Source organism: Neoarius graeffei, chromosome 27, assembly GCF_027579695.1.
Source record: "Neoarius graeffei isolate fNeoGra1 chromosome 27, fNeoGra1.pri, whole genome shotgun sequence".
In the NCBI taxonomy this organism is placed as follows: Eukaryota; Metazoa; Chordata; class Actinopteri; order Siluriformes; family Ariidae; genus Neoarius; species Neoarius graeffei.
The window spans coordinates 35,010,343-35,038,217 of NC_083595.1; the positions used below are offsets into that span (position 1 = coordinate 35,010,343).

The 27,875-nt window shown below is 40.9% G+C and overlaps 1 protein-coding gene across 1 annotated transcript; it reads right to left on the reverse strand.

The window, feature by feature from the left end:
• Positions 1-479: 479 nt before the first annotated feature.
• Positions 480-25,147, reverse strand: lingo1b (leucine rich repeat and Ig domain containing 1b). The gene is made up of 2 exons (XM_060911066.1): positions 25,024-25,147; positions 480-2,361 (listed from the first exon to the last, which is right to left on the reverse strand). The coding sequence occupies exons 1-2, from the start codon at positions 25,033-25,035 to the stop codon at positions 505-507; spliced, it is 1,869 nt and encodes a 622-aa protein (XP_060767049.1). The 5' UTR covers positions 25,036-25,147; the 3' UTR covers positions 480-504.
• Positions 25,148-27,875: the final 2,728 nt, after the last annotated feature.

Genomic DNA, 27,875 nt, shown 5'->3' on the forward strand with positions numbered 1-27,875 from the left:
TATGCCTTATAAAAAAAACCTGGCAATGGACATTTACAGGAATTTAATCAGACACGTGTACAATTTACAATGTGTCCTAACCATGTAAATACACCACAAGAATTCCAGTATGCTTAACCCATGAATATGATTCTGCAATCCTTTTTTAATTACTATATTCCCATTTACATAGAAAGAATTATGTACAAAAAAAGGACAAAAGGCAGAGACAAAGACAAGTATGGATTAAAACTGGCCCTCTGTTTTCTGGCTTTTAAATCGAGTCAGGCAGACTCATGTTCATCTGTTACCAAAATAAAAGCAGAACTTTAGGTCCCTTGAAATTCTTTCTGACTTTGAAGGAACAATCCCCGTAGGTCTGAGCTGTGTATTTGGAAAAAGACTTTAGTTTAGCTATTGTTTCTTTCATCAATTCCACGAAGGAAACAAAGACAAGTTTTCTGTTGCAACTCAAGGTAAATCTCTTGCCAGGGGTTTTGTTCACATGAACTGAAGATTTGACTTTTACATCATTTTCATTCTGATCTTATGGGTTTCCTCGGTTGGACTGGTCTGCCCCTCTACTCTACGTGGCACATACTCAATTTCGATGTTTGGCTTGGCGTTACCTTTCCCCCGACTCCAAAGAAAGAGGAGTACAAGACAAAACAAAACCACTCCAAGGAAAGAAATAAATCCCATAGTTGTAGCAATGATAAGAGTCTTCATATCAAATGGAAATGGGACTGATCTATCAGTGTCATTGGCACCACTATCATTGGGCTGGTTGGATATGAAAGCAAATGTCTTATTAGGCTGATGGGGCCAGTTGGGTGAATAACTATGAACATGTAGATGAGCAAGCTTGGTGTCATTACCCCCTGCATTGGTTGCAATACATGTATATGTGCCATTGTCTTGTATTTGGGCGTATCGTATTTCCAGGGTGCCATCCAGAGACACTAACAGACGTCCAATACTTTTGGTGGTGATGAACTGCTTCCGAGGAGACTGCCACATGATCACAGGGGTTGGGTCCCCATCTGCTTGGCATGCAAAATGAACTGTGGTCCCTTCATCCACAAATCTCTGAAGGGGTTTATGGTCCCGGAGCTTAGATTTCTGGCAAGTGAAATAATTAGAAGGGAGAATATCTGGGAAATCTTTAAACTCTTTCCCTTGCACAAATTCAGGGGAAGTGCATGATGGCTGCTGCTTGTTGAAATTGAGCCTCCAGCGGCGACGGAAAACCCATAACAAGCGGCAGTCACATGCCAGGGGGTTGTCATATAGGGCCAAGGTCTCAAGATTACCAACTGAATGAAAGGCAGACTCTTCTAAAGTGCTCAAGCTATTGCTGGAAATGTTGAGAACCTTAAGGTAATTCAGTCCTCTGAAAGAGTAAGGCTCAATAGTGACCAAATGACCCCCTACTAAGTCAAATACCTGCAGCCTCATTAAGTTGTGCAATTTGTTACCCTCCACACTCTCTATGGGATTGAACGAAAAATTGAGGGAGCGAAGGTACACAAGGTGCTGGATGGCCACATATGGGATGGCAGTGAGGTTGCAGTGTGTGACACTTAGTGTGGTAATGTTGAGTCCATGGAGGGACTTATCGGTCAAGGCTTCGAGAAAGGGCCAATGTGTTATCTCTAACACTTTCAGTCGATAGAGTCTCCTGAAGGAAAAATCCCTAATGAGGTTGACATTAAAATGCCACAACTTGAGTACCATCAGGGTATGGAGATGGCTGAAGGCCTCTGTGGGCACTGAGGTCATATTGCACCTCTCCATGGTGAGCTGCTCTAAACTATTGAGTCCGTGAAAGGCTCTATGAGAGATGAAGACCAGCTCACTATCTCCCACTTCCAGTTCTTTTAGATTGTAAAGGTCCTGAAACATGTAATCCAACAAGATAACTATTTTATTCTCACTTATATCCAGTCTGGTGAGGTTACTCAAACCAGTAAATACACCCAGTGGAATGAGCTTCAGTTTGTTGTTGCGCAGTCCTAACGTCCGTAATCCAAAGAGATTACTGAATGCACCTGGCTCGATGATTGAGATGACATTCTCATTAAGCTGCAGGTCCTCCAGGTGGGGATAGCTGATGAACTCCTCTGGGTTGATGGCTTTCAGGCGGTTTTTACTCAGGTCCAACAGTCGCGTCTCAATAGGGATTCCCTCCGGAAGGGCAACCAGCTTCCTGCGGTGGCACAGAACAGAGCGCTCCTGGGCACTGCACTCACAGCGGGACGGGCATCCTGTGGTGGAACCCGACAGCACAGTGCCCAGCATCAGGATAAGAATGGGCTGCCAGCATGCCACCAGGTACCTGTGCCCACTCACTACGCCAGCCACCATTCTGCTGGTTACCTGCTGAAACACAAACCAGAGGTACTTTGTCACATTCATTGAAGGAATGAACTTACAGATGTTTTCTGCTGCCATACTTTAACATACGAAAAGACAGAGCATGAAAGGTCAACCAAAAGCAAACTGCAACATTCTTCTAAAAAAAAAGATGCAGTCAAATGATCATGCTGATTCTCGACTCTTCTTACACACGTCTGTATAAACACCACAGAAGTCTTTTAATTAACGATACTATGGGAATTAAGAACAAAAAATAATGAGCATTATCAGTTTAGTTTTCTGCTCTTGTGACTGTTTATTTTGTTCAGAGAATTATAGCATGCAGCCAGTTTTTTTTTTCCATCAGTAGCTAAATACAAGTCAAGCAGAAAAAAAATTTGTCAAACTATTTAACGATTATACATTATAATAATTATATTTCAGAATGATGTATCACGGTGAACAGCCTCCAGAAATCTCGAGAGAACACTGTTAACCAGTTTTTAAATATAAAATATTCTTGAGTGCAACACTGATAAAAGCCACTGAAAATGACAGTAGAGTATGGAGAAATATTGCAAGTCAGGAGTTATTAAATCCTGTGTGACTTTGACTCGAGGGTGTTTTAACTTGCAAAAGCCTTCAAGCCCTACTTCCCAAAATTGATCACACAATCCTCTTCAGCTCTGTGGTTTCATAAAATAAAGATCGTGTTTCAGTGCTGCTGACGGGATTTTAATATTTAAATCAACAAAGATGCGTACCTCCAACTTACTGCATGTGAAGTGAAGAGGCATATCGGTGACTAATTTAAGCTAATGTGATTTGTGTAATGCTTATCATTTCAACATTTTAAATCTAAATCTGCAGTCTAAAGGATAAAGACATTGCCTGCGCTGTATTTATAGATGTGGTCTATAGTATTGACATTGTCGTGCCTCAGCTGTCTGAAAGCCCTGCTTTGCTACTGCTAAAACCTAAATTTGCAGCTTGGGTAAAGCTATTTATAAAATGGTGATCTCACACACTAAATACACACAAATAAAAGTAATTAAACCATATCACTTTAGCACAAACCATAGCACAAACTATAGCAAACATGTTTTCTTTTATTCTTAATTATTATTGGTGTGTGTGTGCGCGTGTGTGTTTTGGACCACAAAAATGCATATTAAATTCAAATTGGGAAAAAAAATTAAGCCTGGCATGTCATAAATAAACTTATGAAACATGACACGATATGCTATTATACTAAAATAATGAATGACAGGGTGATGTGATTTATTTCCACCCTGAAGTGGATTATTTTTACTCATTAAAGAATGACACATCTTACTTTTATATCCTTTTTTAGTTATTTTTAAAGCTGAAGAACCTCCATGAAGCAAGTTAGTTTTTATTATTACTTATTTAATAGCAGCTATTAATCAAATATCCCATGCGCTGAGAGGCTCCGGTTGAAATTATGGGTTCTCTGAGGTGACTGGTATAGTACTATTTTGTGAGTGGCGCAGCCCTGAAAAGAATAGTACTATGCCAGTCACCAAAGAGAATCCATAATTCCTGGTGCCTCTCAGTGCATGGTATGTTAGATTTAGATCCCTCATCAAAAAATTCCAAACTAAAAGCGCTAAGCTTGAATAAACTCCGTGGAGGCAGCCATGTTTGTTGTTTATGTCAGAGCAGCTTCGACCTGCGCATGTGCAATGTACTAGGTTATCGTCTGCCTCGCTAGGTATGATCATGATACGAAGATCTACACACATGGAAATGCTCACGGAGCCACAGCTGTGACCCGAGTCAGCCGTATAGCTTGAAATTGTGACGTTAGTTCATGGTATATCCAAGATATACCATGACTGACTCACACCATATCCATTTTTTTAACGTCACAAGATACATTGCTTAACCAATGTTGGACCTATTTTTATGTCAAGTGAGCCATCCTTGGCCAATCCCAGCATGGGAATTTTTTTATGAAGGATATAAAAACGGTTATTCCCTCACTTTTGTTTGAAGTTAAGACAAAAAAAGAAGAAGAAAAAAGAAATGTGGTACTGATAGCCCGCAAAGCGTGAAGTCTTCCATCCTGAAAATTTTCACATGGGGGAAAACTTCACCTCTGACTATTACAAAGTGCTGACACTGGAGACTTCATTCATAAATATTAAATGAATGTCCCCATAAAAATATTAATGATTAGAGAGCCTTCTTATTACAACCCCGATTCCAAAAAAGTTGGGACAAAGTACAAATTATAAATAAAAACGGGATGCAATGATGTGGAAGTTTCAAAATTCCATATTTTATTCAGAATAGAACATAGATGACATATCAAATGTTTAAACTGAGAAAATGTATCATTTAAAGAGAAAAATTAGGTGATTTTAAATTTCATAACAACACCACATCTCAAAAAAGTTGGGACAAGGCCATGTTTACCACTGTGAGACATCCCCTTTTCTCTTTACAACAGTCTGTAAACGTCTGGGGACTGAGGAGACAAGTTGCTCAAGTTTAGGGATAGGAATGTTAACCCATTCTTGTCTAATGTAGGATTCTAGTTGCTCAACTGTCTTAGGTCTTTTTTGTCGTATCTTCCGTTTTATGATGCGCCAAATGTTTTCTATGGGTGAAAGATCTGGACTGCAGGCTGGCCAGATCAGTACCCGGACCCTTCTTCTACGCAGCCATGATGCTGTAATTGATGCAGTATGTGGTTTGGCATTGTCATGTTGGAAAATGCAAGGTCTTCCCTGAAAGAGACATCGTTTGGATGGGAGCATATGTTGCTCTAGAACCTGGATATACCTTTCAGCATTGATGGTGTCTTTCCAGATGTGTAAGCTGCCCATGCCACATGCACTAATGCAACCCCATACCATCAGAGATGCAGGCTTCTGAACTGAGCGCTGATAACAACTTGGGTCGTCCTTCTCCTCTTTAGTCCGAATGACACGGTGTCCCTGATTTCCATAAAGAACTTCAAATTTTGATTCGTCTGACCACAGAACAGTTTTCCACTTTGCCACAGTCCATTTTAAATGAGCCTTGGCCCAGAGAAGATGTCTGCGCTTCTGGATCATGTTTAGATACGGCTTCTTCTTTAAACTATAGAGTTTTAGCTGGCAACGGCGGATGGCACGGTGAATTGTGTTCACAGATAATGTTCTCTGGAAATATTCCTGAGCCCATTTTGTGATTTCCAATACAGAAGCATGCCTGTATGTGATGCAGTGCCGTCTAAGGGCCTGAAGATCACGGGCACCCAGTATGGTTTTCCAGCCTTGACCCTTACGCACAGAGATTCTTCCAGATTCTCTGAATCTTTTGATGATCTTATGCACTGTAGATGATGATATGTTCAAACTCTTTGCAATTTTACACTGTCAAACTCCTTTCTGATATTGCTCCACTATTTGTCGGCGCAGAATTAGGGGGATTGGTGATCCTCTTCCCATCTTTACTTCTGAGAGCCGCTGCCACTCCAAGATGCTCTTTTTATACCCAGTCATGTTAATGACCTATTGCCAATTGACCTAATGAGTTGCAATTTGGTCCTCCAGCTGTTTCTTTTTGGTACCTTTAACTTTTCCAGCCTCTTATTGCCCCTGTCCCAACTTTTTTGAGATGTGTTGCTGTCATGAAATTTCAAATGAGCCAATATTTGGCATGAAATTTCAAAATGTCTCACTTTCGACATTTGATATGTTGTCTATGTTCTATTGTGAATACAATATCAGTTTTTGAGATTTGTAAATTATTGCATTCCATTTTTATTTACAATTTGTTCTTTGTCCCAACTTTTTTTGGAATTGGGGTTGTAAATAACATGTTAAATAACTTTTTTTTTATCCTTTCATTTCAATTATTTGTAGGGTAATCTATTAACAGATCATTAAAAACAAACACCCACAAAAGTTACTGACCTGCTACTGAAAAAATAACATTTAAACCTGTGAGTTGCCTTACAATCAGAGCTCCTGTTATAGAAAAATAATCAACCCTGGCCAATCAGGTTCAAGAACTCAACAGCACTGTGGTATAAATGCTTTCCTTTTAGGCTCCTTTGATTGACTGAATGTTTTCTATATCAGTGGTCATTTGGTTAAAGCACCAGTATCATTCCCATCTCTCTCTTTCTGTACTCCACACCCACCACCTCCCTACTATAAAACAACTCCAACCCCAGCGTCTTCAGTTGGGGTTGGGGAGGAGATGAGGGATTGGCGGGCTGTCTTCTGCAAATTAGAACGCATCTTTCCACAATCACTCTCCATTTCCATCATTAAAGACATGATCTGCACATGCAAAATGCTTACTGCACACAACAGAACCCTTATATACTACGCATAGACCGACAGACTGATGACTGATTATAATGCTGCCTTGATCATATGTGAACACTTAATAAACACCAATCTGAAGATCCAATCTAGTCTCCACGCCTCTGTTATGAAATGTTCTCACACAGCCTAAACTAATTGATTAATGCATACATAATGCATGCTCTTACTCAAATGACTAACCACCAGTTACACAAATCCACTCCCACAGGCACGATCATCTATAATGAGGCGGACATAAAGTTGCGAAGGTTCGTCTCGATTGGTCTGTGTGTGGGCAAATGTCTCAGTAAAAGTTAACCTCAAATTAAAAGTGAGCCCGTACCCACCCACTGCAGCAATCAGCAATATGGCAAAGCTATCGACCAGCATGTGGAAGGCTGACGCAAGCTTTTGGGTTTAAATACACACTGAAAAAACACAACACCACAATGACAGACAGACATTTGAATTCATATCAACTCATGTCAAAGCTTCTATTCATTTAATTAGCTATGTGGTTTTAAAGAATGAAGTTATGACACTCAAACCACAGGCTTTTGGAAATGACCGAAATTATAATATGCACACTAAAATACCACTGTGACACTTGTTATCGTCACTGTAATTGCTCCAAGAAATGTTACATGTTGTGATTTCATTGGAAGCTGATAGAAACCTGAAAGAGCTGCTGCATAATGCTAATCAGCAGAGCTGAACGATTTAGATGAGCTGTGAGAATGAAGAAAAAGCAAAAAGCCTCCATGCAGCCATCTGTTTATTGCAGCATCGCTGCAGAGACACTAACGATGGCGCCGTCTGCAAATGTTTCCAGGTGTGTTTGAGCGCAGTGGGAACTGTTCCAGCATCAGTGTGAAATTGAGTAAGTAGCTCCGAAAGCATCTACTGTTCATTAGTGTTCCTTAGTTAAGTTCAAAGAGCTGCTGTAGCCCACAGAATCTGACGAGTCATATATCTGCTGAGTGTGATCGGCATGCATCTCGCCATCCTGCAGGGACTGGCTTGGTCAGTGTGCATGAATTGCAGCATCGATTAAATGACTAAAATAGCAGCCTTAGCAGCCATAGCGGGGGAGTTGGGAGGGTTGCTGAGTAGTGGGGGTGAAGGTCACGACGTAAACAGACCCACCATAAACATGGTGTTTTAATCATCCTGTATTTACTGCTGATGTAATCCAGCTCAGAACATCCTGTCCCAGGTGCCACAAAAGTGGCAAGGATGTTTTTGATTAACCTGTTACAATGATTGATATTGTGATCTACAGCCTAAATAACTCTAATCCCCTCTCTCTCTCTCTCTCTCTCTCTCACTCTCGCTTTCTAACTTTAATTGTAGATACATATCTGAAGCAGCTAAAGAGTTTTCATAAGGCAAAAACGTTTTGACTTCTGTGGAAATTCCAAGATGGATTTAGTTCACTAGAATTAATTCATGCACATAGAGATATCAGAAAATCGCTGTCAATTACAGTGGGTAATGTCTTTTTCATGCATTGGCAAAATTCCCTAATTGGAATGTCCCTAATCAAGGTTTCTGCTTTAGGTTATTGTTATGGTTTCACATAATCCCTGCTGAAAATAAGCACTGAAATGTATACTTGATTTACCTCTCATAGGAAGCTAATTGTAAAAAAAAAAGTCCTTGTACTGCTTGGCTCCTAATTAAAAGTTGCTAAGAGGCAAAACAACGAGACCGTCAATGATGGCATAGCTCACTCCGGCCCCGTCTAGTCCAGAAGTAAGGCTCTAAAGTGAGCCACCTTGCGCAAGAAATGTTGCAAGCGATAAGCACTATATACAAGCTATATATAGAAGCTACTGTATACACAGCCTAGGAATACCGACCTGTTTGCCAGAAAGAATCCAAAACAACGAGGAATTGACCGAGGAGAAGCGATTTTTGTTGAACTACTCATTAAGGCTTAATTAGTCCATAACTTCATTAATAATTGTAATTAAGCAAATCTGGGTAGAAGTTATATACACCCTCGGTACCCCTACCTTCATGCCAGAAAGAATCAAAATCGGTGAAGAATTGAGGGAGAAGAAGTGATTTGTGTGGAAACTGCTCGTTAGGGCTTAATTACTCCATATCTTCATTATTAATTGCAATTATGCAAATCTGGGTAGAAGCCATGTGCACCCCAGGCAGACCTACAGTGGTGCTTGAAAGTTTGTGGACCCTTTAGAATTTTCTAGATTTCTGCATAAATATGACCTAAAACGTCATCAGATTTTCACACAAGTCCTAAAAGTAGATAAAGAGAACCCAGTTAAACAAATGAGACAAAAATAGTATACTTGGTCATTTATTTATTGAGGAAAATGATCCAATATTACATATCTGTGAGTGGCAAAAGTATGTGAACCTTTGCTTTCAGTATCTGGTGTGACCCCCTTGTGCAGCAATTACTGCAACTAAACGTTTCTGGTAACTGTTGATCAGTCCTGCACACCGGCTTGGAGGAATTTTAGCCCATTCCTCCATACAGAACAGCTTCAACTCTGGGATGTTGGTGGGTTTCCTCACATGAACTGCTGACTTCAGGTCCTTCCACAACATTTCGATTGGATTAAGGTCAGAACTTTGACTTGGCCATTCCAAAACATTAGCTTTATTCTTCTTTAACCATTCTTTGGTAGAACAACTTGTATGCTTAGGGTCGTTGTCTTGCTGCATGACCCACCTTCTCTTGAGATTCAGTTCATGGACAGATGTCCTGATATTTTCCTTTAGAATTTGCTGGTATAATTCAGAGTTCATTGTTCCTTCAATGATGGTAAGCCGTCCTGGCCCAGATGCAGCAAAACAGGCCCAAACCATGATACTACCACCACCACGTTTCACGGATGGGATAAGGTTCTTATGCTGGAATGCAGTGTTTTCCTTTCTCCAAACAAAACGCTTCTCATTTAAACCAAAAAGTTCTATTTTGGTCTCATCCGTCCACAAAACATTTTTCCAATAGCCTTCTGGCTTGTCCATGTGATCTTTAGCAAACTGCAGACGAGCAGCAATGTTCTTTTTGGAGAGCAGTGGCTTTCTCCTTGCAACCCTGCCATGCACACCATTGTTGTTCAGTGCTCTCCTGACAGTGGACTCATGAACATTAACATTAGCCAATGTGAGAGAGGCCTTTAGTTGCTTAGAAGTTACCCTGGGGTCCTTTGTGACCTCGCTGACTATTACACGCCTTGCTCTTGGAGTGATCTTTGTTGGTCGACCACTCCTGGGGAGGGTAACAATGGTCTTGAATTTCCTCCATTTGTACACAATCTGTCTGACTGTGGATTGGTGGAGTCCAAACTCTTTAGAGATGGTTTTGTAACCTTTTCCAGCCTGATGAGCATCAACAACGCTTTTTCTGAGGTCCTCAGAAATCTCCTTTGTTTGTGCCATGATACACTTCCACAAACATGTGTTGTGAAGATCAGACTTTGATAGATCCCTGTTCTTTAAATAAAACAGGGTGCCCACTCACACCTGATTGTCATCCCACTGATTTAAAACACCTGACTCTAATTTCACCTTCATATTAACTGCTAATCCTAGAGGTTCACATACTTTTGCCACTCACAGATATGTAATATTGGATCATTTTCCTCAATAAATAAATGACCAAGTATAATATTTTTTGTCTCATTTGTTTAACTGGGTTCTCTTTATCTACTTTTAGGACTTGTGTGAAAATCTGATGATGTTTTAGGTCATATTTATGCAGAAATATGGAAAATTCTAAAGGGTTCACAAACTTTCAAGCACCACTGTATGTTCCTGCCAAGAAGAATAAAAATCGGTGAAGAATCGAGAGAGAAGAAGCGATTTTCGTGAAATGTGAACGACGCCAGATGGACGAATTGACAACACATGATGGTATAAGCTCATCGCCTCTCGGCCAGATGAGCTAAAAATTGTCCTTGTACTGCTTGGCTCCTAATTTAGAAGTTGCTACGAGGCAAAACAATAAATAATAGAAATGCTGACTGAATTTAAACCCATCTCTGTCTTTCTCCCACAGACATACAGCAATTAATCTTTCTGAAGTGAACAATATATAAATTCTAACCTGTCTAAACCAGTATATTAAAAATGTCATAAGAAACAGTTTTTAATAAGAAACAGTGAAAATATAAAGCAAATAAAGTGCATTCATGATGATTTTGCCTTCATGGTCAACTGATGGCAAGAGAAAGTCCATTACTCAAGCCAATGGATTTATTATCCAATTAAAAGATTAAATCATTGCTCAGGAACACACTCATTCTGTTAAGATACAAATCAAAGTGTAATCTGGTAATCATGAATTATGCATGAAGATTATTAAACACCGCTTCACTCTGTTTCGGGGCAAAACAGAGCTTTTAAATCACCAAAAAGCTCCCAATATGGAGGACTCAATAATTCTAAGTATCAAAGTTATCTGTGTTTGAAATATCACTTTATTTTACAACACACTTTCAAAAAAGAATTCCTTTGTATGAAAATGTACTGCTTAAGTCTGAATGACTTCGTCCATTTACCCCTCTGTATTTGATAAAATTAAATATGAGTATTAACATATCCATGACTGAGGGAGGGAGGGGGTGTAGCTCACTGGTATTCTTGTAAATGATTACAGACCCAGAAAAAAAATTGCTTAGAACATGGAGTACAAACATAGTCATGGTCTTTTAACATATCACACTTTCGGACTCCATATGCACAGCGTGAGGAATAAAATGGCAAGGCATGCTGTTTAAATAATCAGCTAGTGTTTTATTCCTTTTAGACCACAGTGCCATGCTAACTATTTCAATTTTTAATTTACTACTGAACAGGATGTCATAATTCGCACAGTTTATAGCTACATTTAAAGTTGTTGAACGTCCATGAAATAAGTTCATGTCATCATCATGAACTACAGTATAGCAGCTGTAAACAGTCATTTTCTCACCAGCCTCTCTTTCTCCTTTCTCTTGAAATCTCATCTCATCTCATCTCATTATCTCTAGCCACTTTATCCTGTTCTACAGGGTTGCAGGCAAGCTGGAGCCTATCCCAGCTGACTACGGGCGAAAGGTGGGGTACACCCTGGACAAGTCGCCAGGTCATCACAGGGCTGACACAAAAAAACAGTTTGTTATGTTTCCAAGAAACTTGAAGCACAAAATCCACTGTCAGGAAGTTTACAGAGTGTTACAAACTGTCATGGAGTTACAAACTCCTTATAGTCATCCTTCTAAGTAGAAGAAGATGTTTCCACTCCATCAATCAGTTTCTTCCGGACCGTTCTTCCCGCCGTTCATGAGAACATTGGTGGCTGAGGAGGCCAATTCTCACCATACACGTTTTGCCACATTGATCACAAACAAAAGTGATGGGGATGTGCTGATCTTGGTCTTGCTGCAGATGTCTTGCGGCACGTCGCTCCTCATGCAATCTTGTTCTTTCCTCTTCAAAATATTACACCACTTCTTCCACTTTCCACATCCAGAGACGTCTGTCTTTATCAAGTTCTTCTGCATCACAAACTGGGATACTGCATTTCTTGAGCGCAGACTTCAGATGATCGTGGTAGCGTTTCTTGAGATTACCAGGGGGGTAGCTTCTATTTTGTAACTCACCATACAGGACAATCTTAGGTCGACGATCGGTAGATTGTAGACAACCCAGTTGTCTACAAACTCCAATTCTCAGAACACATCATGGACTACAAGTATGGCTTTCCAAAAACTACAAAACCCAGCAATCTCACTCATTGTCGCGTCACATTCTCCTGATTACTGATTGTAGAGACCTGGACTCAATCACCACTCAACACTCTATAAGCCCACAGAAAACTCTCATTTGTTGTGAAGTGTTTGCTCAGTGCTGTAATTAATTTGATATAGCAAGCTTTTGATTTGTGTTCATGGGTTTTATGAGTTTGCCTTTGAAATCCTGTTTGTGAATCTTATGACCTATTGGCTGTCTTTGACAACAACGTGTTTTTGGATTTGTTTGCTATCTGCCATCTTTAATAACCTGCCGATGTGTGTACTGCCTCACACAAATTTCCATAAATGTTAAATAAACCCTTCCTGACAGAATCACAATGTCTCATCTCATCTCATCTCATTATTTCTAGCCGCTTTATCCTTCTACAGGGTCGCAGGCAAGCTGGAGCCTATCCCAGCTGACTACGGGCGAAAGGCGGGGTACACCCTGGACAAGTCGCCAGGTCATCACAGGGCTGACACATAGACACAGACAACCATTCACACTCACATTCACACCTACGGTCAATTTAGAGTCACCAGTTAACCTAACCTGCATGTCTTTGGACTGTGGGGGAAACTGGAGCACCCGGAGGAAACCCACGTGGACACAGGGAGAACATGCAAACTCCGCACAGAAAGGCCCTCACCGGCCACGGGGCTCAAACCCGGACCTTCTTGCTGTGAGGTGACAGCGCTAACCACTACACCACCGTGCTGCCAGAATCACAATGTCAATGATGATATGCATTTCTTTTTAGTTAAAATTTTTTTCAAATTATTATTATTATTATTATTATTATTAGCTCATCCGGTCGACAGACGATGAGCGTATGCCATCATGTGTTGTCTGTCATCCATCTGTTGTCTGTCCAGCGTCATCTACATTTCACGAAAATCACTTCTTCTCTCTCAATTCTTCAGCAATTTTTATACTTCTTGGCAGGAACGTAGGTCTGCCTGGGGTGCATATAACTTCTACCCAAATTTGCATAATTGCAATTAATAATGAAGATATGGAGTAATTAAGCCCTAACGAGCAGTTTCCACACAAATTGCTTCTTCTCCCTCAATTCTTCACCGATTTTGATTCTTTCTGGCAGGAAGGTAGGGGTACTGAGGGTGCATATAACTTCTACCCAGATTTGCTTAATTACAATTATTAATGAAGTTATGGACTAATTAAGCCTTAATGAGCAGTTCAACAAAAAATCACTTCTCGGTCAATTCCTCACCATTTTGGATTCTTTCTGGCAAACAGGTCGGTATTCCTAGGGTGTATATACAGTAGCTTCTATATATAGCTTGTATATAGTGCCTATCGCTTGCAACATTTATTGCGCAAGGTGGCTCACTTTAGATCGTTCCTTCTGGACTAGACAGGGTCAGAGTGAGCTACGCTGTCATTGATGGTCTCATTATGTTTCTTGGTGTATCTAGCAAGCATATAGGGCCCTAAGTAAACCGTTACTATAGAAATGATTACGTATTAGAACGAGCACTATTGTCAGAACTGTGCTGTTATAGAAAATAAATGAACACCCCGTCTGACCAATCAGAATTGAGAATTCTACAATAACACAGCACTGTGTTGCTACGTTATTGTGTCCATCTGGGTCTTGGTGGAAAACCAAATAATTAATCAGGTCAGATGCCAGGCTTTTGAAGGACAACCATTAAATGCTACAATAAACTAATTTACTATGCTTTGACACAAAAAAAATCAGAGCTGAGGCTGTATAAATTGTGGCAGCTCCGGTACTAAGGCTTCAAGCATTCATGCACATCTCAAAAGCAACCCGAGCCTTTCATGTGCAATGATAAAACCCTATTTTTAAGTGTTACATGGTACTGTGACCTAAAGAGAGAGAACATTGTGAAGCAGAACATCCAGAGATATTTTATTACACTTTCAAAAGGAAAATGCATAATTGATTTTTAAAAAACTGCTTTTTTCTTTAGCGTGTCTGTGTGAAGCATTATGACATAGCTTAACATCAGTTTAACAGCTTTGCGTTTGTTCTGCTTGGGTGTGAACTATAACTTTAGTCAGATATAGAATTCCTTTTCTGCTGTATTTCCATCTTCAATATTAGGCAATAACCACTCAGGTCTGCACAGTAGCTACAGGCAAGAAAAGGGCCATCAGTGGCGATCAGAGGTTTATTTTAACACAGAATCCCTGTGAGAGAAAACCTCCACTGTTCTGTATTCTCAGACGGAATGCCCTATATTTCTGAAACGTGACGCCGTCTTTAGCGCAAGGAAAAAATGCCATCTGAAGAGGTATAGCAATTAAAGCCCTCGCGCTCATTTGGATGCACACAACTAGCATAATCATGCGTGTCAAAAGCTGCATGACCTGTCGAGGTCAATCAAAACTGACCAACCACATTGACAGGGGCTCATTTGTGTGATGTCATTGTGTGAGACTTTGCAAGCTCACACTTCAATTATCTGTTGATTGCAAGAGAGAGACACAGAGAGGCAGAGAGGTTCTCTCTCTCTCTCACAAGGTGTCCATCTGCTCTTGTGCTCTTTCCTGGTTAATGGAGAAATAGATTTCTTTCAGATTACTGCATCTTCGCAACACTCACGAAGTCAGGAAGTTCATAAGTATGCATCTTTAGAGACATGTCCTCTTCCTCTCTATTCGTCAAATTCACGGCCATCAGTCAACCCAGACGAAGAAATCAATTCCATCTCCAATACAGCGGAACTGCTTTATTTATCCATTTAAGGCAGAGAGCTTCCACATCCTACGAGTGGAAATGAGTAATGTGTTAAGCTTACAAAGCTACTGAAGTATGATCATTTAACTTTAAATCATTTCTCGTGTATGCTCTGTATCATGAACAAATAAACCCGACAAACAACACAGTCTTCATTGTTACTGGGCATGTACAAGCTATGACATTGATTTTTATCTTTTTATGTTACATTGCTAAGGACCGATCTGGTCTGGACCCCTGGTGTACAGATGTAATCCAAACCGAAAGCCTGTCTCTCTCTCACTCACTCACTCACTCACTCACTCACTCACTCACTCACTCACTCACTCACTCACTCACTCACCATTTTTCCTAGAGATAACCTTGGGAAGGAGAAAAATATCACAGTGGTCCATTTCTCTAGCCTCCTCAGTTATGCTGCCGGGTTTTATGACCTTGTCTATGATGCCCTACTGGACCAAGAAAGACAAATAAGGAATGGAGAAATGTGGCCCGTGTACATATACCAGTAAGACTGGTAAAAGAAATATGACAACTTCAGACGACATAAAAAAAAAATGATGGCCATACTGCTATGCATCCAATTACTGTATAAGTAAAGTGGGTCAGTGTGAGGCACTATATTATTGGTCACACTATGCTGTGTTCGCAGTAAAGGCACCATTCTCAGGCAGATTAATAGTATATATTACATAGACACGAGTGTTTTATGGGGAAATGCACCACTCGTATTTTTCATGCAAGCTACATCCAGGACACGGAGAACTACAACCGTGACATAAATCCCTATATGTCACTCATGAGGAAATCAATTAATTGTTTTGATAAATTTTGGTACTTTTTGTTTGTGAATGCATCTATATAATAAAAATAAAATCACACGTTGGCTTGAAGATATGAAATTTATCTTTTCATGTTGGAAAACTCATATTTTTCATATGCAAAATGCATTGCTGATCTGAGTGACATATTTAAATAATATTAGCTGGCGTTGAGTGGTATATCAGATATATTCCATTCAGCTAGCACAAGTCAAAGACAAGTTCAATATCATGCTGGCTGAATAGAATATATCTGATATACCATGAAAAAAACCAGCTTTTTTTTTTCTCTTTTATTCTCTCATCTCATTATCTCTAGCCGCTTTATCCTTCTACAGGGTCGCAGGCAAGCTGGAGCCTATCCCAGCTGACTACGGGTGAAAGGCGAGGTACACCCTGGACAACTCGCCAGGTCATCACAGGGCTGACACACAGACACAGACAACCATTCACACTCACATTCACACCTACGGTCAATTTAGAGCCACCAGTTAACCTAACCTGCATGTCTTTGGACTGTGGGGGAAACCGGAGCACCCGGAGGAAACCCACGCGGACATGGGGAGAACATGCAAACTCCACACAGAAAGGCCCTCGCCGGCCACGGGGCTCGAGCTCGGACTTTCTTGCTGTGAGGCGACAGCGCTAACCACTACACCACCCTATTATTATTATTATTATAAATACACATTCCCTTCAGGTGTTCAACACATCTTTCTCTTTCAAAATTCTCTCAAACTCTTCTGTATTTAACAAAGCAAACCTGGCAGCCATGTTTGTTTACAAATTATCACAGTCGCTCACTAGCACGGAAGTTTTACATCTCTGACGTGTGATGTCATGTTGTCTTGACAACCATGCAATATCGTAAACCATATTCAATGCTCATTCTCCATTGGGTAGAGTAACATAATATACATAGGATAAGCGATACGCTAACAATATTGCCTGCTATCAAACCAAGTGAATGAAACCCACTACAAGGGAATAGAATGCATATATGTTATTTACCAGCTGGGAGGTCCGTATCGTGAAATACCGTGACCGAGGTCTTGAAAGTACTGAGCGAGGCCCTCTGGGCCGAGGTCAGTATTCAAGGCCGAGGTCACAGTATTTCACCATACGGACCGACCTTAAGCTTTATTTTTTCTTTACCAAATTCTAACAGAAAAAACGAGAGCACCCGAAAGGGAAAACCGAGCCGAGCCGCCATTTTGAATCCTCATTCACGACTGTAATGCAAATGGCTTCATCCTCGGTATACAAGTGCACTTCCATGGCAGGAAAAAAACTACATTTTGCCACCTATGTAGTCCCCTATTTATACACAATTGAGTCATTCAGGATTCAGCCATGTTTTTGCTCGGCGTTAGCAACAGTTACAGGTTTTTAGCTTTTTCCTGAAATGTTTTCTTTTATTTCTTCTTCCTCAGGGTAGTAAAACTCACTTTCGCTGTGAACACTGTCGTTATGACTATCCATGCTGTAAAATTAATGCTATTCTCCTGAGAAATGCTGGCAAAAATTTATAAGATTTTTGATAATCTTATGAATAAATCTTATAAAAAAAGATAAATGTTGACAAAAAATGCTACTATGTTTGTTGTTGTTGTGAACGAGCGAATCGCCAGAGGTCCGTAACTGGGGTCCGTATCGTAGGATACGGACCCTCTCGCTAGCCAGTCAGAGCGCAGGATTTGATGGAAACCGGACCGCAAAAAAAAAAAAGTTTTTATTCCATCAAAAACGTGTCCTGTATGTATAATAATTGTTTTATATTTCACTCCAGTGACATCACTCCCAGTGTTTTCAAGCTGATTTGACGTGCGTTGTTAAAATGGCGAACTGGTTCCAAATTAAAATTCTTTTCATTAACTTGCTTTTTTTTGTTCATGTGTCTATATAATATAAAGAACATTACAGGGTGGTGTGAAGTTATGAAGTGATGACTTGTTCGCATCGCGCACTCATGAAAGATACATTCACCACTCGAAGATAAACTTCACATCTTTGCACAACCATGTAATATCCTCTATATCCTGTATGTATGTACAGTATGCACTTACTGACCACCTTATTAGGAACACCTGTACCCCTGCACATTCATGCAGTTATTCAATCAGCCAATCACATGGCGGGAGCTTGATGCATAAAATCATGCAAATACAGATAATGAGATTCAGCTCATGTTTGCAGTGATTTTCACCATCCAACATCCAGTGCGTGGCAGTTTTGTGAGAGAAAATAGCTAGAGGAGGATGGACAGACTGGTTTGAGCTGACAAGAAGGCTATAGTAACTCAAATAATTACTCTTTACAACCACGGTGAGCAGAAAAGCATCACAGAACATACAGGTTTAACTGATGGTCTTAGAATAATGAATCAAGTAAGCATGAACCAATATTCATTTCAATCATGGGTTAAAAAAAGAAAAGGGTCCCCGACTGCCAGTTTGAAGTAATGCCTTCATTAATATATTAATAATATAATTCTCTGGCAAAATTGCAAAAAAAAGAAAAAGAAAAACGTAATTTAATTTATGATAATTTATGCGGACTTATTTTTATTCATGGATGAGATAAACATTAGCTAATACAAGTGTATTTAGTAAACATCACAACAAACAAATTCAGTCACAATGAACAATTTTGTTAGTTTTTTAACAGTATTCATGTTTTCATAATGCTGATATTTTGGATTTGAGCTAATAGTAAATAACATTAGTTATGTTAATATTAGCTTTCATTACATTACTGGTACTTAGCAGACGCTCTTATCCAGAGTGACATACAACATACCCAGAGCAGCCTGGGGAGCAGTTGGGGGTTAGGTTCCTAGCTCAAGGGCACTTCAGCCCTTCTTGCTGGTCCAGGTAATCAAACTGGCAACCTTTTGGTCCCAAAGCTGCTTCTCTAACCTTTAGGATTTCATCTAATTCATTAGCATTAGATCCTCCTGTACTCGGGAACACATTGGGCAGAAAGCCTTCTTCATCTACGACAGTCTTGTGCCATTTCTTGTACTCTTGCCGGTGCAACTCCTCTTAACATCATGTGTTTTTGGAAGGTTCACCACCATGATTGCTTGGGCCTTCCTTACTTTCTTCTGCCTTCTGGTGTCCATATGATCATGATCTCTGGCGCTCATCCTGTGTACCGGATTCTTCTATTCTTCGGTAATCACTTCACTCAGTGGTTTGATGTTTGTTCGCCTGTAAACTTCTTCAGTTGTCACATGATCTCTGGAAGTGATCCTCAGAATTTGCTGTAGGAGTCTTTGTTGAAATGCATCTAACTTCTTCTTTGTCTTTGCTGTTGTCTTCCATGTTTCACTGCCATACAGAGTGGATGGGATGACAACTGATTGTAAGAGTCGTAAACAGCCTTCATCTGAAGCATTACCAAAAATAATACAATGCAAGTTTTAAGCCAGTAGATCTGGTCCCACAACCCACGCTGCCATAAACCAATGATGTATCATCATCATCATCATCATCATTGGTCGAGCGAATTCGGATAAACTTGACCCGTCCAACGCCATCCATCAGGATCCATCATCATTGCTGGGAGATTGGTTGGTTGGCACCCAGCGTCTGAACAGAGTTGATCAATATATGTTGTTGTGGGACGACCCACATGAAGATGGCGGGGGGTCCAAAGAAGCAATTTACTTGCAAGTTCTTGTTTAGCTCTGAAGCAATGCCCAGCGAATCACAATCTGAGCTCTCTCAGAGTCTCTGATATAGGGGGTAAATCTCCATATAGCTGCGCTTTGATGGGGTGGTCACGCCATGAGATGGCTCGCAGCATGCGTGTGTCTATCCCATCAAGCTTTGACTCAAGTGATTTTGTTAGAGTCCAGGTTGTGGCACCGTACATCAATATGGATTCAACAGTTGCTCTGAAGAAGCTACGTTTTAGGTGGTTGGGGAGATTGGATTTCCACACAGTATTCATTTTGTTAAGGGCAGTCCAGGCTTTAGCAATACGCATACTGAGGTCTTTTTTACTGGATGCTATTTCACTGCCAAGGTAACAGAAAGATTTGACGTGCTCAATGAATTCACCTGCTAGGGTTTGTATTGAGCCTTGTTGGTAGAAACACATGTATTTTGTTTTTGAGGCATTGACAGATCGACCAACATCTTGGGTGGCAGTTTCTAATTGGTGTAAGAGCGTGGTAGCACTGGCAATGATATCTGTTGAGAGGGCTAAATTGTCAGCATAATCTACATCAGTAAATGTTTTTGCTGGAAATCTGTGTGATTGTAGGGTGACATGGTAGTGTAGTGGTTAGCACTGTCGCCTCACAGTAAGAAGGTCCGGGTTCGAGCCCCGTGGCCAACTAGGGCCTTTCTGTGTGGAGTTTGCATGTTCTCCCCGTGTCCGCATAGGTTTCCTCCGGGTGCTCCGGTTTCCCCCACAGTCCAAAAACATGCAGGTTAGGTTAACTGGTGACTCTAAATTGACCGTAGGTGTGAATGTGAGTGTGAATGGTTGTCTGTGTCTATGTATCAGCCCTGTGATGACCTGGCGACTTGTCCAGGGTGTACCCCGCCTTTTGCCCATAGTCAGCTGGGATAGGCTCCAGCTTGCCTATGACCCTGTAGGACAGGATAAAGCAGCTAGAGATAATGAGATGAGATGAGATATGATGTTCAAATATATTATTCGGTTTCATAGTCTGTTATGGATACATTTGCATAGTTTACTTATTGTTATCAACTTGCAAGTAATTTAATTTTGTTTTGAAACAATAGAAAGGAACAGAATCGGTGAAGTTCAATACTTTGACCAATAATAGAACACTTTTTAATGATTAACCCAGTTTTAATAGTTCACCTAAAGTACAAACCAATAAGTTATTTAGAACCCCTGACATAATGCGCAATTTTTTTTGCCCAATTATGCAGGAAGTCAGGCTTTGGTTTATATCATGCTATACACTCTTGGGACTGAAATAATGACTAATTGCTGTTTGAAAAAGATATGACTCAGCACTGGTCCCGTCCTGGAGCAGTTTATAATGCTATGAGTCTCAATGAAATCTACTGTATGTGAAGACGATATAGAATATAATGTTAGAGTAATGGGATCTAATGGCTCCTCCTGGCCCAGAGGGAAGTTTATCTTTTTCTTCTTTCCATTAACCTCATTCATAACATCTCGCTCTGTCTCTATCAGCTCTGAACACATTGCAGAGAACTAATAAAAAGAGTGCACAGTAGTCAATTTTACAGACCCACAACGCCTAAATATTTACACGACCCACTTAACTGATTATAAATGCCCACTTATCAGTGAATGGTCCTGATGATAGTGTTATTCAGATTTTTGTATCCTCATGTGGCCCTCACTTAACTTTTTTTTTTTAACCGTCTCTTAGTTAGCAGAGCTAGGAAGGGAAACGGGGAAATAGATTGACTTTAATTCATTTACTTTTAATAAAGTTGTGCGTCGCTTTCAGCCAGCACTTTTCATTCGTTTCAGCTTGCCAGATGGTGAGAATCCAAAGCTGTAGTTTGTTAACAACGGGGAAATCGTTAGACTTTCAGAAATCTTTGAGTTTATCATAAAGTCGTTATGTTAATCACAAAGACGTATACAGTAAGAGACTTTCTAACTGAAGTAATAAACCCTGTCCTTGTTAAGAATGGCAAGTCTGGAGACCACCATCCATTACGACATAAGCAGATGTCTTTATCTGTATTTACAACAGCAGTTAATCAGGCAGGATCAGGCCAGATCAATAATTGCCTGCCCTAAGCATTCATTTCCCTCCTACCTCTCACACCACCAATTTTGTACAGGAAATCCACTCATGTCTTGAGAATACAGATACAGCTTTCAAACAAGATGTATTCTTCTGGTAGTGTATTTCCATTTGACTTTCAATTTCATCATCCTTTTGATCTCCTTTCTTGACGATTGTAATATTTAAATAAAAGCCTGAAGTTTGGAGTGAAAGAAACGCTAAAGTTCAATAAGGTGATGTAGAAGTACTGACAGCACCAGTCTAAGAGAAATGTTTTGTAATACAATCCACAAGAAGAACAGACAATGTATACATAGTGTAACTGCAAGGTCTAGAACTGCTACAAGCTGAGGGTTGGCTATCAAGCAGAAGTAATAGGTTTAATGCTATCACCAATTAACAGAATAAGATGCTGCCTCCAGCATTGCACGTGATGCAGAAATTTGTTTCACTACACTTGTTAGTGAATGCTTGTTTGTTTTGAAGGGCTTAAAATTCCAACATGCAGGAATTTATCAGGGATAAAGCAGAATCCTAGGCAAAAAAAAAAAAATGTGTTCAATGTTCACTGAAGGCCTTAGCTCTGATAATGAGGTACATCCATTACGAGTTGGAATCATCAAGCACACTGAGTGCTGCATTGAAGACGTTATTGCGCTTCTCAGGCCACAGAGCAGCTGAATTTGCACCTGCTGCTGCAGATTGTCAAACATCCTGTCATGCAAAATTTAACTGGAAGTAGTTCGACACAAGTCTCTCACTCTGCAGCATGAAAATGGCTAATAATCCCATAAAATGTTCCTCTTTCCTCATTAAAGCTCTTGAAATTCACTTGAAATTCACCGCTAGCAGCAGGCCTAAGCTGGTAATTACTCCAGCCCCTTTCCCTCCTTTACACACACAGCCCTCTTTGTTTTGGGTTTAATTGAAAAAAAGGAGAAGAGAAATGGGAAGAGAATATAAGACGAACATAATCCCGAAAGCAATCTAACTCTTGCTACGCTATTTGGAGTTCTTTATCAAGAGTTCCATTAGAAAGGAGCTTATCTTCCAAAATTAGCCACAAGATAATCACTTTCAGGCTTCCTGAATTATGCCAGCATTGTTCCTCTGGCCAGCTTTCCATCTCAGGCTAATAATTTTATTACACGGAGCGATACGATCAATGATCTCTTCCTCTCATTTTACGCAAAGGACCAAACACACACATTAACAGCGGCACTGGCAATATGATCAGGGCCCCCATGCAATATGGGCCACTCTGTGATAACATATTACTGGATCCTGAAAATGCAGATGTAGTTTCTGATCCACATACGGATTTATGAGCGAACTCCTTTAAACGAGCTAGACAGGGAGTACGAAACGGAAACGAGGACACTACAAGGGCCCTTCCCATCTTCCAAGCAGCTGTCTCTTTTTTTTTTTTTCTTATAAAGCTGTTTTGATTAAATATTAATAGGAGACAGTCTGGTGAAGTGTAGTGACTCCATGACCTTCTGAAAACAAGTGTGGGAGGCTGGACTGAGTATGTTGTGTCTGAAATGCCACTTGTCCGTCTCTCGATTTTGGAGTCCTTTTTAACATTTGCTCATTGTGCGTGACAGTAAAGAGCTATTATGCATCACGATAAGCCCTTATTCCTGTATCAATCTACAATGAAAATGAATGCAGCCTGTCTGTTTCTGTCCTACGTCTGCGTCGGTTAATCACCAAGCACTTCTAAACATAGCAGTGAGAGATTGCGGTGGAGTGATGAGAAGACAGATAGAGAAACGATGGGAGTGAGTGAGGACGAGAAGGAGGAGTAGGTAGAATGATTGGTGATTGGTGAGGATCTGAATTATAATCACTCTGGAAATCTTGCTCGTTCACAAAACCAACAAGCCAAATCAGTGCATATCTGCAAGAGCATGTAGAAGTCTCATGCCTTATTTCACATCATCTTGGGCTGCTTATCAGACTGCAGCATTATCATAATGCCATTACCACCACGTGAGATGAGAATTCACCCAGTTGAAGGCTCTCTGTTAGCATAATCGGCAAACTGCTGAAGCCATCTTCAGCCTATTTATTGATTTTGTCTTAATTGTATCTCGATTTGTTGTCTGGATTCTCAGCCCAGTGAAAATCACCTCAGTTCGTCTGCTCTAATTTCCCTTCTGAACATGGCAAGCACAGTCTTGCGGTGCAGTTGCTTCATCCTCAGTGTTTTTCCTCAATACATGCTTACATGCATATTTGCATATATTATGTAGTAGTGCATGCTAGTCTGCTGGGAAAAAAGCAGAAAGACATTTGAGTCTATATTCGAGGAAGAGTGCCACCCAAACACTGCTTTACACAGTATGCTTTATCAAGTGCCACCACGTTCGGGCTGAGGAGTTACACCTTTTTTTGCCTGCCACCTCATTTCTATTTGTGGATTTTTTTTTTTTAAGGGCAGCATGATACCGAAGCCTCGTTCTGCATAAATAGAAAAGTTCAGGTAGTGCTATTTGTAATAGTCGCACAACTAATGACAAGGAAAAGCCATGAATCTTTAATGCACCAAATATTCATCTGTTAATTCATTTTTGGTCCGCTGCCAAGATCAAGCACTAAAGTGCATTACTGCTATATCCTAAAACACTGCCTCATCAACACAGGAACTCTATTTGCTTTTTCTGGACAGAGGAAAGACAGAAAAGAGGAAATATAATCGTATAGGTAACAGTGAACCAACTGCACAGCAATTAAGAGTGGGCAATGACATAGGGGGTATTTGCAGATTTCTTGCACACACGGAATATCCATCATATTTTCTGCAGACATAATAACAGCAACACGACCATGATCAAGCTTGCACTTTATTTGATTAGAAATAAAACATATGCAAAAAACAAAGAATGGTAAAAAGCAGATTGTGAGGAAGTAAGGTGGATAAATATTTTATATTCAAAAGAACCAAAAACAAGTAGAACTATATATTGTATGCATGTTTATGTTTCCAGTCAAATATCACGTTCTCCTCCCTGGCAACATAATCCACGTTAATCTCAAATCCAAGATACAGTAGCAAATTCAGCAGCATTATTCAGCATCTTCCTGTCTGGAATATGCACCCAACACACACACACGCATGCACACACACACACACACACACACAGAGAGAGAGAGAGAGAGAGAGAGAGAGATTTATGCTGAACATTCCAGACTCTCTTGTTCTCCTCTTCCTTACAAAGCCACACTGAATCATTTAACTTAATCTGTTTACACAGTAGTGCACTTGTGGGGGGGAAAAAAAAGCACCCTTACCAGAAATGTCATGCAGAGAAGTCTAATTTTGGCAGGTCCATTCTGCTGGGGTGCTGTTTAGATCCAAACTGGGCCGGAGAGCCAGCAAGGCACCGAGGAGGCCTTTGAAGAGGAAAAAACAATTCCTGAAGGCGAGCTGAGCTTCGGTTAAATGTTCAGAAGGCAGAACGGGAGCAGCTGTGGTCCTCCAGATACACGTGATCCTGCCCCAGGTACAGGCAGCCATGTAAACAGGAGTACACCGGCTCCCTCTGCTTCAAATACATGCTGTATCTACCAGAGCAAGAGCGAGAGTGAGGAAAAGGAAGATGGAGAGGGAGGGGTAGCTGCTGTGCAAGGTGGAGGGAGGAGCTGTGGTGCATCGAGATCGAGGCAGAGATGGAGGGAGAGGAAAGGATGGAGGGGGGAGTTTGGGGTGGAGGGAGAGATGGGAGCGTGCTGAAGATTGCCAAGCCGAGAGATGGAAGAGACAGCAAGAAAGAGAGAGAAAGACAGAGGAGGGAGTCTGCACAATGCTCAAATCAGAGCCAATGTGACTAATGAAATTCAATTCTGCCGTTCATCTGAGTGACTGCAGTAGATGATGGAAAGAGATGGAAAGAGGGAGGGAGGCATGGTACCGTAGTAAGGAGCACATGCATGTCATAACCATGTGGGCTAATTGAGAGATGAATGTCCCTCCGTAAAGTCTGTCCTCCCTCCTCCATCACTGTGTCACTATGGTTCGAATAATGCTGGGCTTTCATGCAAGGCGCAGCACTCATCAAAAGCATGCCTAAGCTGCACTGTGACAAACAGATGACTCAGGCAGGTAAATAGGCAGGGACAAACAACAAACAGCTAAGGAAAAAAAAAAAGAAAAGGGGTAAGCTTGGGCTCCACTGTGACAGACAGGGCAAAAGCAGCCACTCTGTCTATTGCACCATGAACTGAAAGGTCAGTCCAGTATATAAGGAATCACCTTGTCGGAAAATAATCAGGTGTAAATCCCTGTAAAGTCTCTTCACCATTATTATAAACAATAAAAGAGAGGCAGGCATGGCAGGTCGAAGGATGCAAGAGATTACTGTGGATAACTGAATCGGTGCAGGCAGGAGGGAAACGTCTGGTGTCAAACGGGAAGTGTGGGAGCGCTTCGGTAGCAGAGAAGAGAGAAGAGAGCCAAGATTCCTCACTGCAAGGAAAGGGGGAAGGGAAGCAGGAGTGGCGCAAACAGAGAACACAACATGCATTGTGAGGGATTTATCTTCATATAGGCTTAGTAAAAGCAGATGAAGCCTCTGCGTAAATGAGTGTATGAGATCCATCTTTGATCTGTCCTAGTCATGTTAACATTTTGTAATCTCCTTATTGGAACACGAGCTACAAGCACAGAGCTGGCATGGAAATGAGTTGCCGTTTAAACTGACATGTGGTTTATGGTGACAGTCAAGGCTGTCTCTAGTGCCTCATTCCGGAGTGTTCCTGCTCCGAATGTAGTGTTTTAAAATAATGTTCTTTTCAGCACATGCTGACAGACTAACATCAGGCTTTATTGCATCTGCCATCAAAATGGATATAAATCATAAAAATCTCTCAGAATTCATTTCCTGATGTAATAACTATTTACAAAGGGCAGCACCAGTGTCCCAGGTTCGATCCTGGACTCGCTTTCCTGTCTGTCTGGAGGTTCACATGTCCTCCCCTTGTCCACATGGGTTTGCTCCAGGTTCTTCAGTCTCCTCCCAACTCTCAGGTACACTGTTAGAAATAGGGGTACAGTAGGAGTCCCCCAAGGTATAATCTACACTAATGTACCTCCTAGGGCTCATTATTGGACCTCAGGGTAGCTATGTGTACCTTTTTAGGGCCAAAATGTTCCCAAGCAGCATATAAAGGGTACAAATAAGTACCTTAGAGGGTACTGCCCCAGTGACAAGCCATTGTACCCCTAAAGGTACAATAATGTACTTTATTTTCAGAGAGTGTAGGTGGATTTCCATCCATTATCTGTAACCGCTTATCCTGTGCAGGGTCGCGGGCAAGCTGGAGCCTGTCCCAGCTGACTATGGATGAGAGGTGGAGTAGACCCTGGACAAGTCACCAGATCATCACAGGGCTGACACATAGAGACAAACAAACATTCACATCTACGGTCAATTTAGAGCCACCAATTAACCTAACCTGCATGTCTTTGGACTGTGGGGGAAACCGGAGCACTCGGAGGAAACCCATGCAGACACGGAGAGAACATGCAAACTCCATACAAAAAGGCCCCCGTTGGCCACTGGGCTCAAACCCAGAACCTTCTTGCTGTGAGGCGACAGTGCTAACCACGACACCACTGTGCCACCCGTGTAGGTGGATTTGCAAATCTAAACTGCCCCTAGATGTGAATGGGTGTGTGATGTCTGACTGACATCCCGTTCAGGTTTTATTCCCACATCACAGCTCAATTTTCCCATGATAAGCTCAGGATTCACCGTGGCCCTAACCAGTATAAAGCACTTACTGAAGATGAATGAACAAATGTATGAATAATTTACAAATGCACTCATACTTTCTCAGTGAGACACACGAGGATTTCAAGCTAAGAGTAATCCATGTGTATGTGAGAACTATACATTCTATTAATTCATGATTAGGAAAAACATTTGAATAAATGTGCAATTAATGACATCTTAAATATGATCAAACATTCTTATCACTTGCAAGCTGGCACTGGTAAGGGGTTGAGGAAATCCATCTGCCTCCTAAACATAGCAACACAGCAAGGATGACAATATTTAAAGATTTTTGTAAGCCGTTCTTTCAGTGCTAGGAGTGGCAAATAGGCTTGAGCACATCGGCATATGTTTTCAGGACCATTCCGC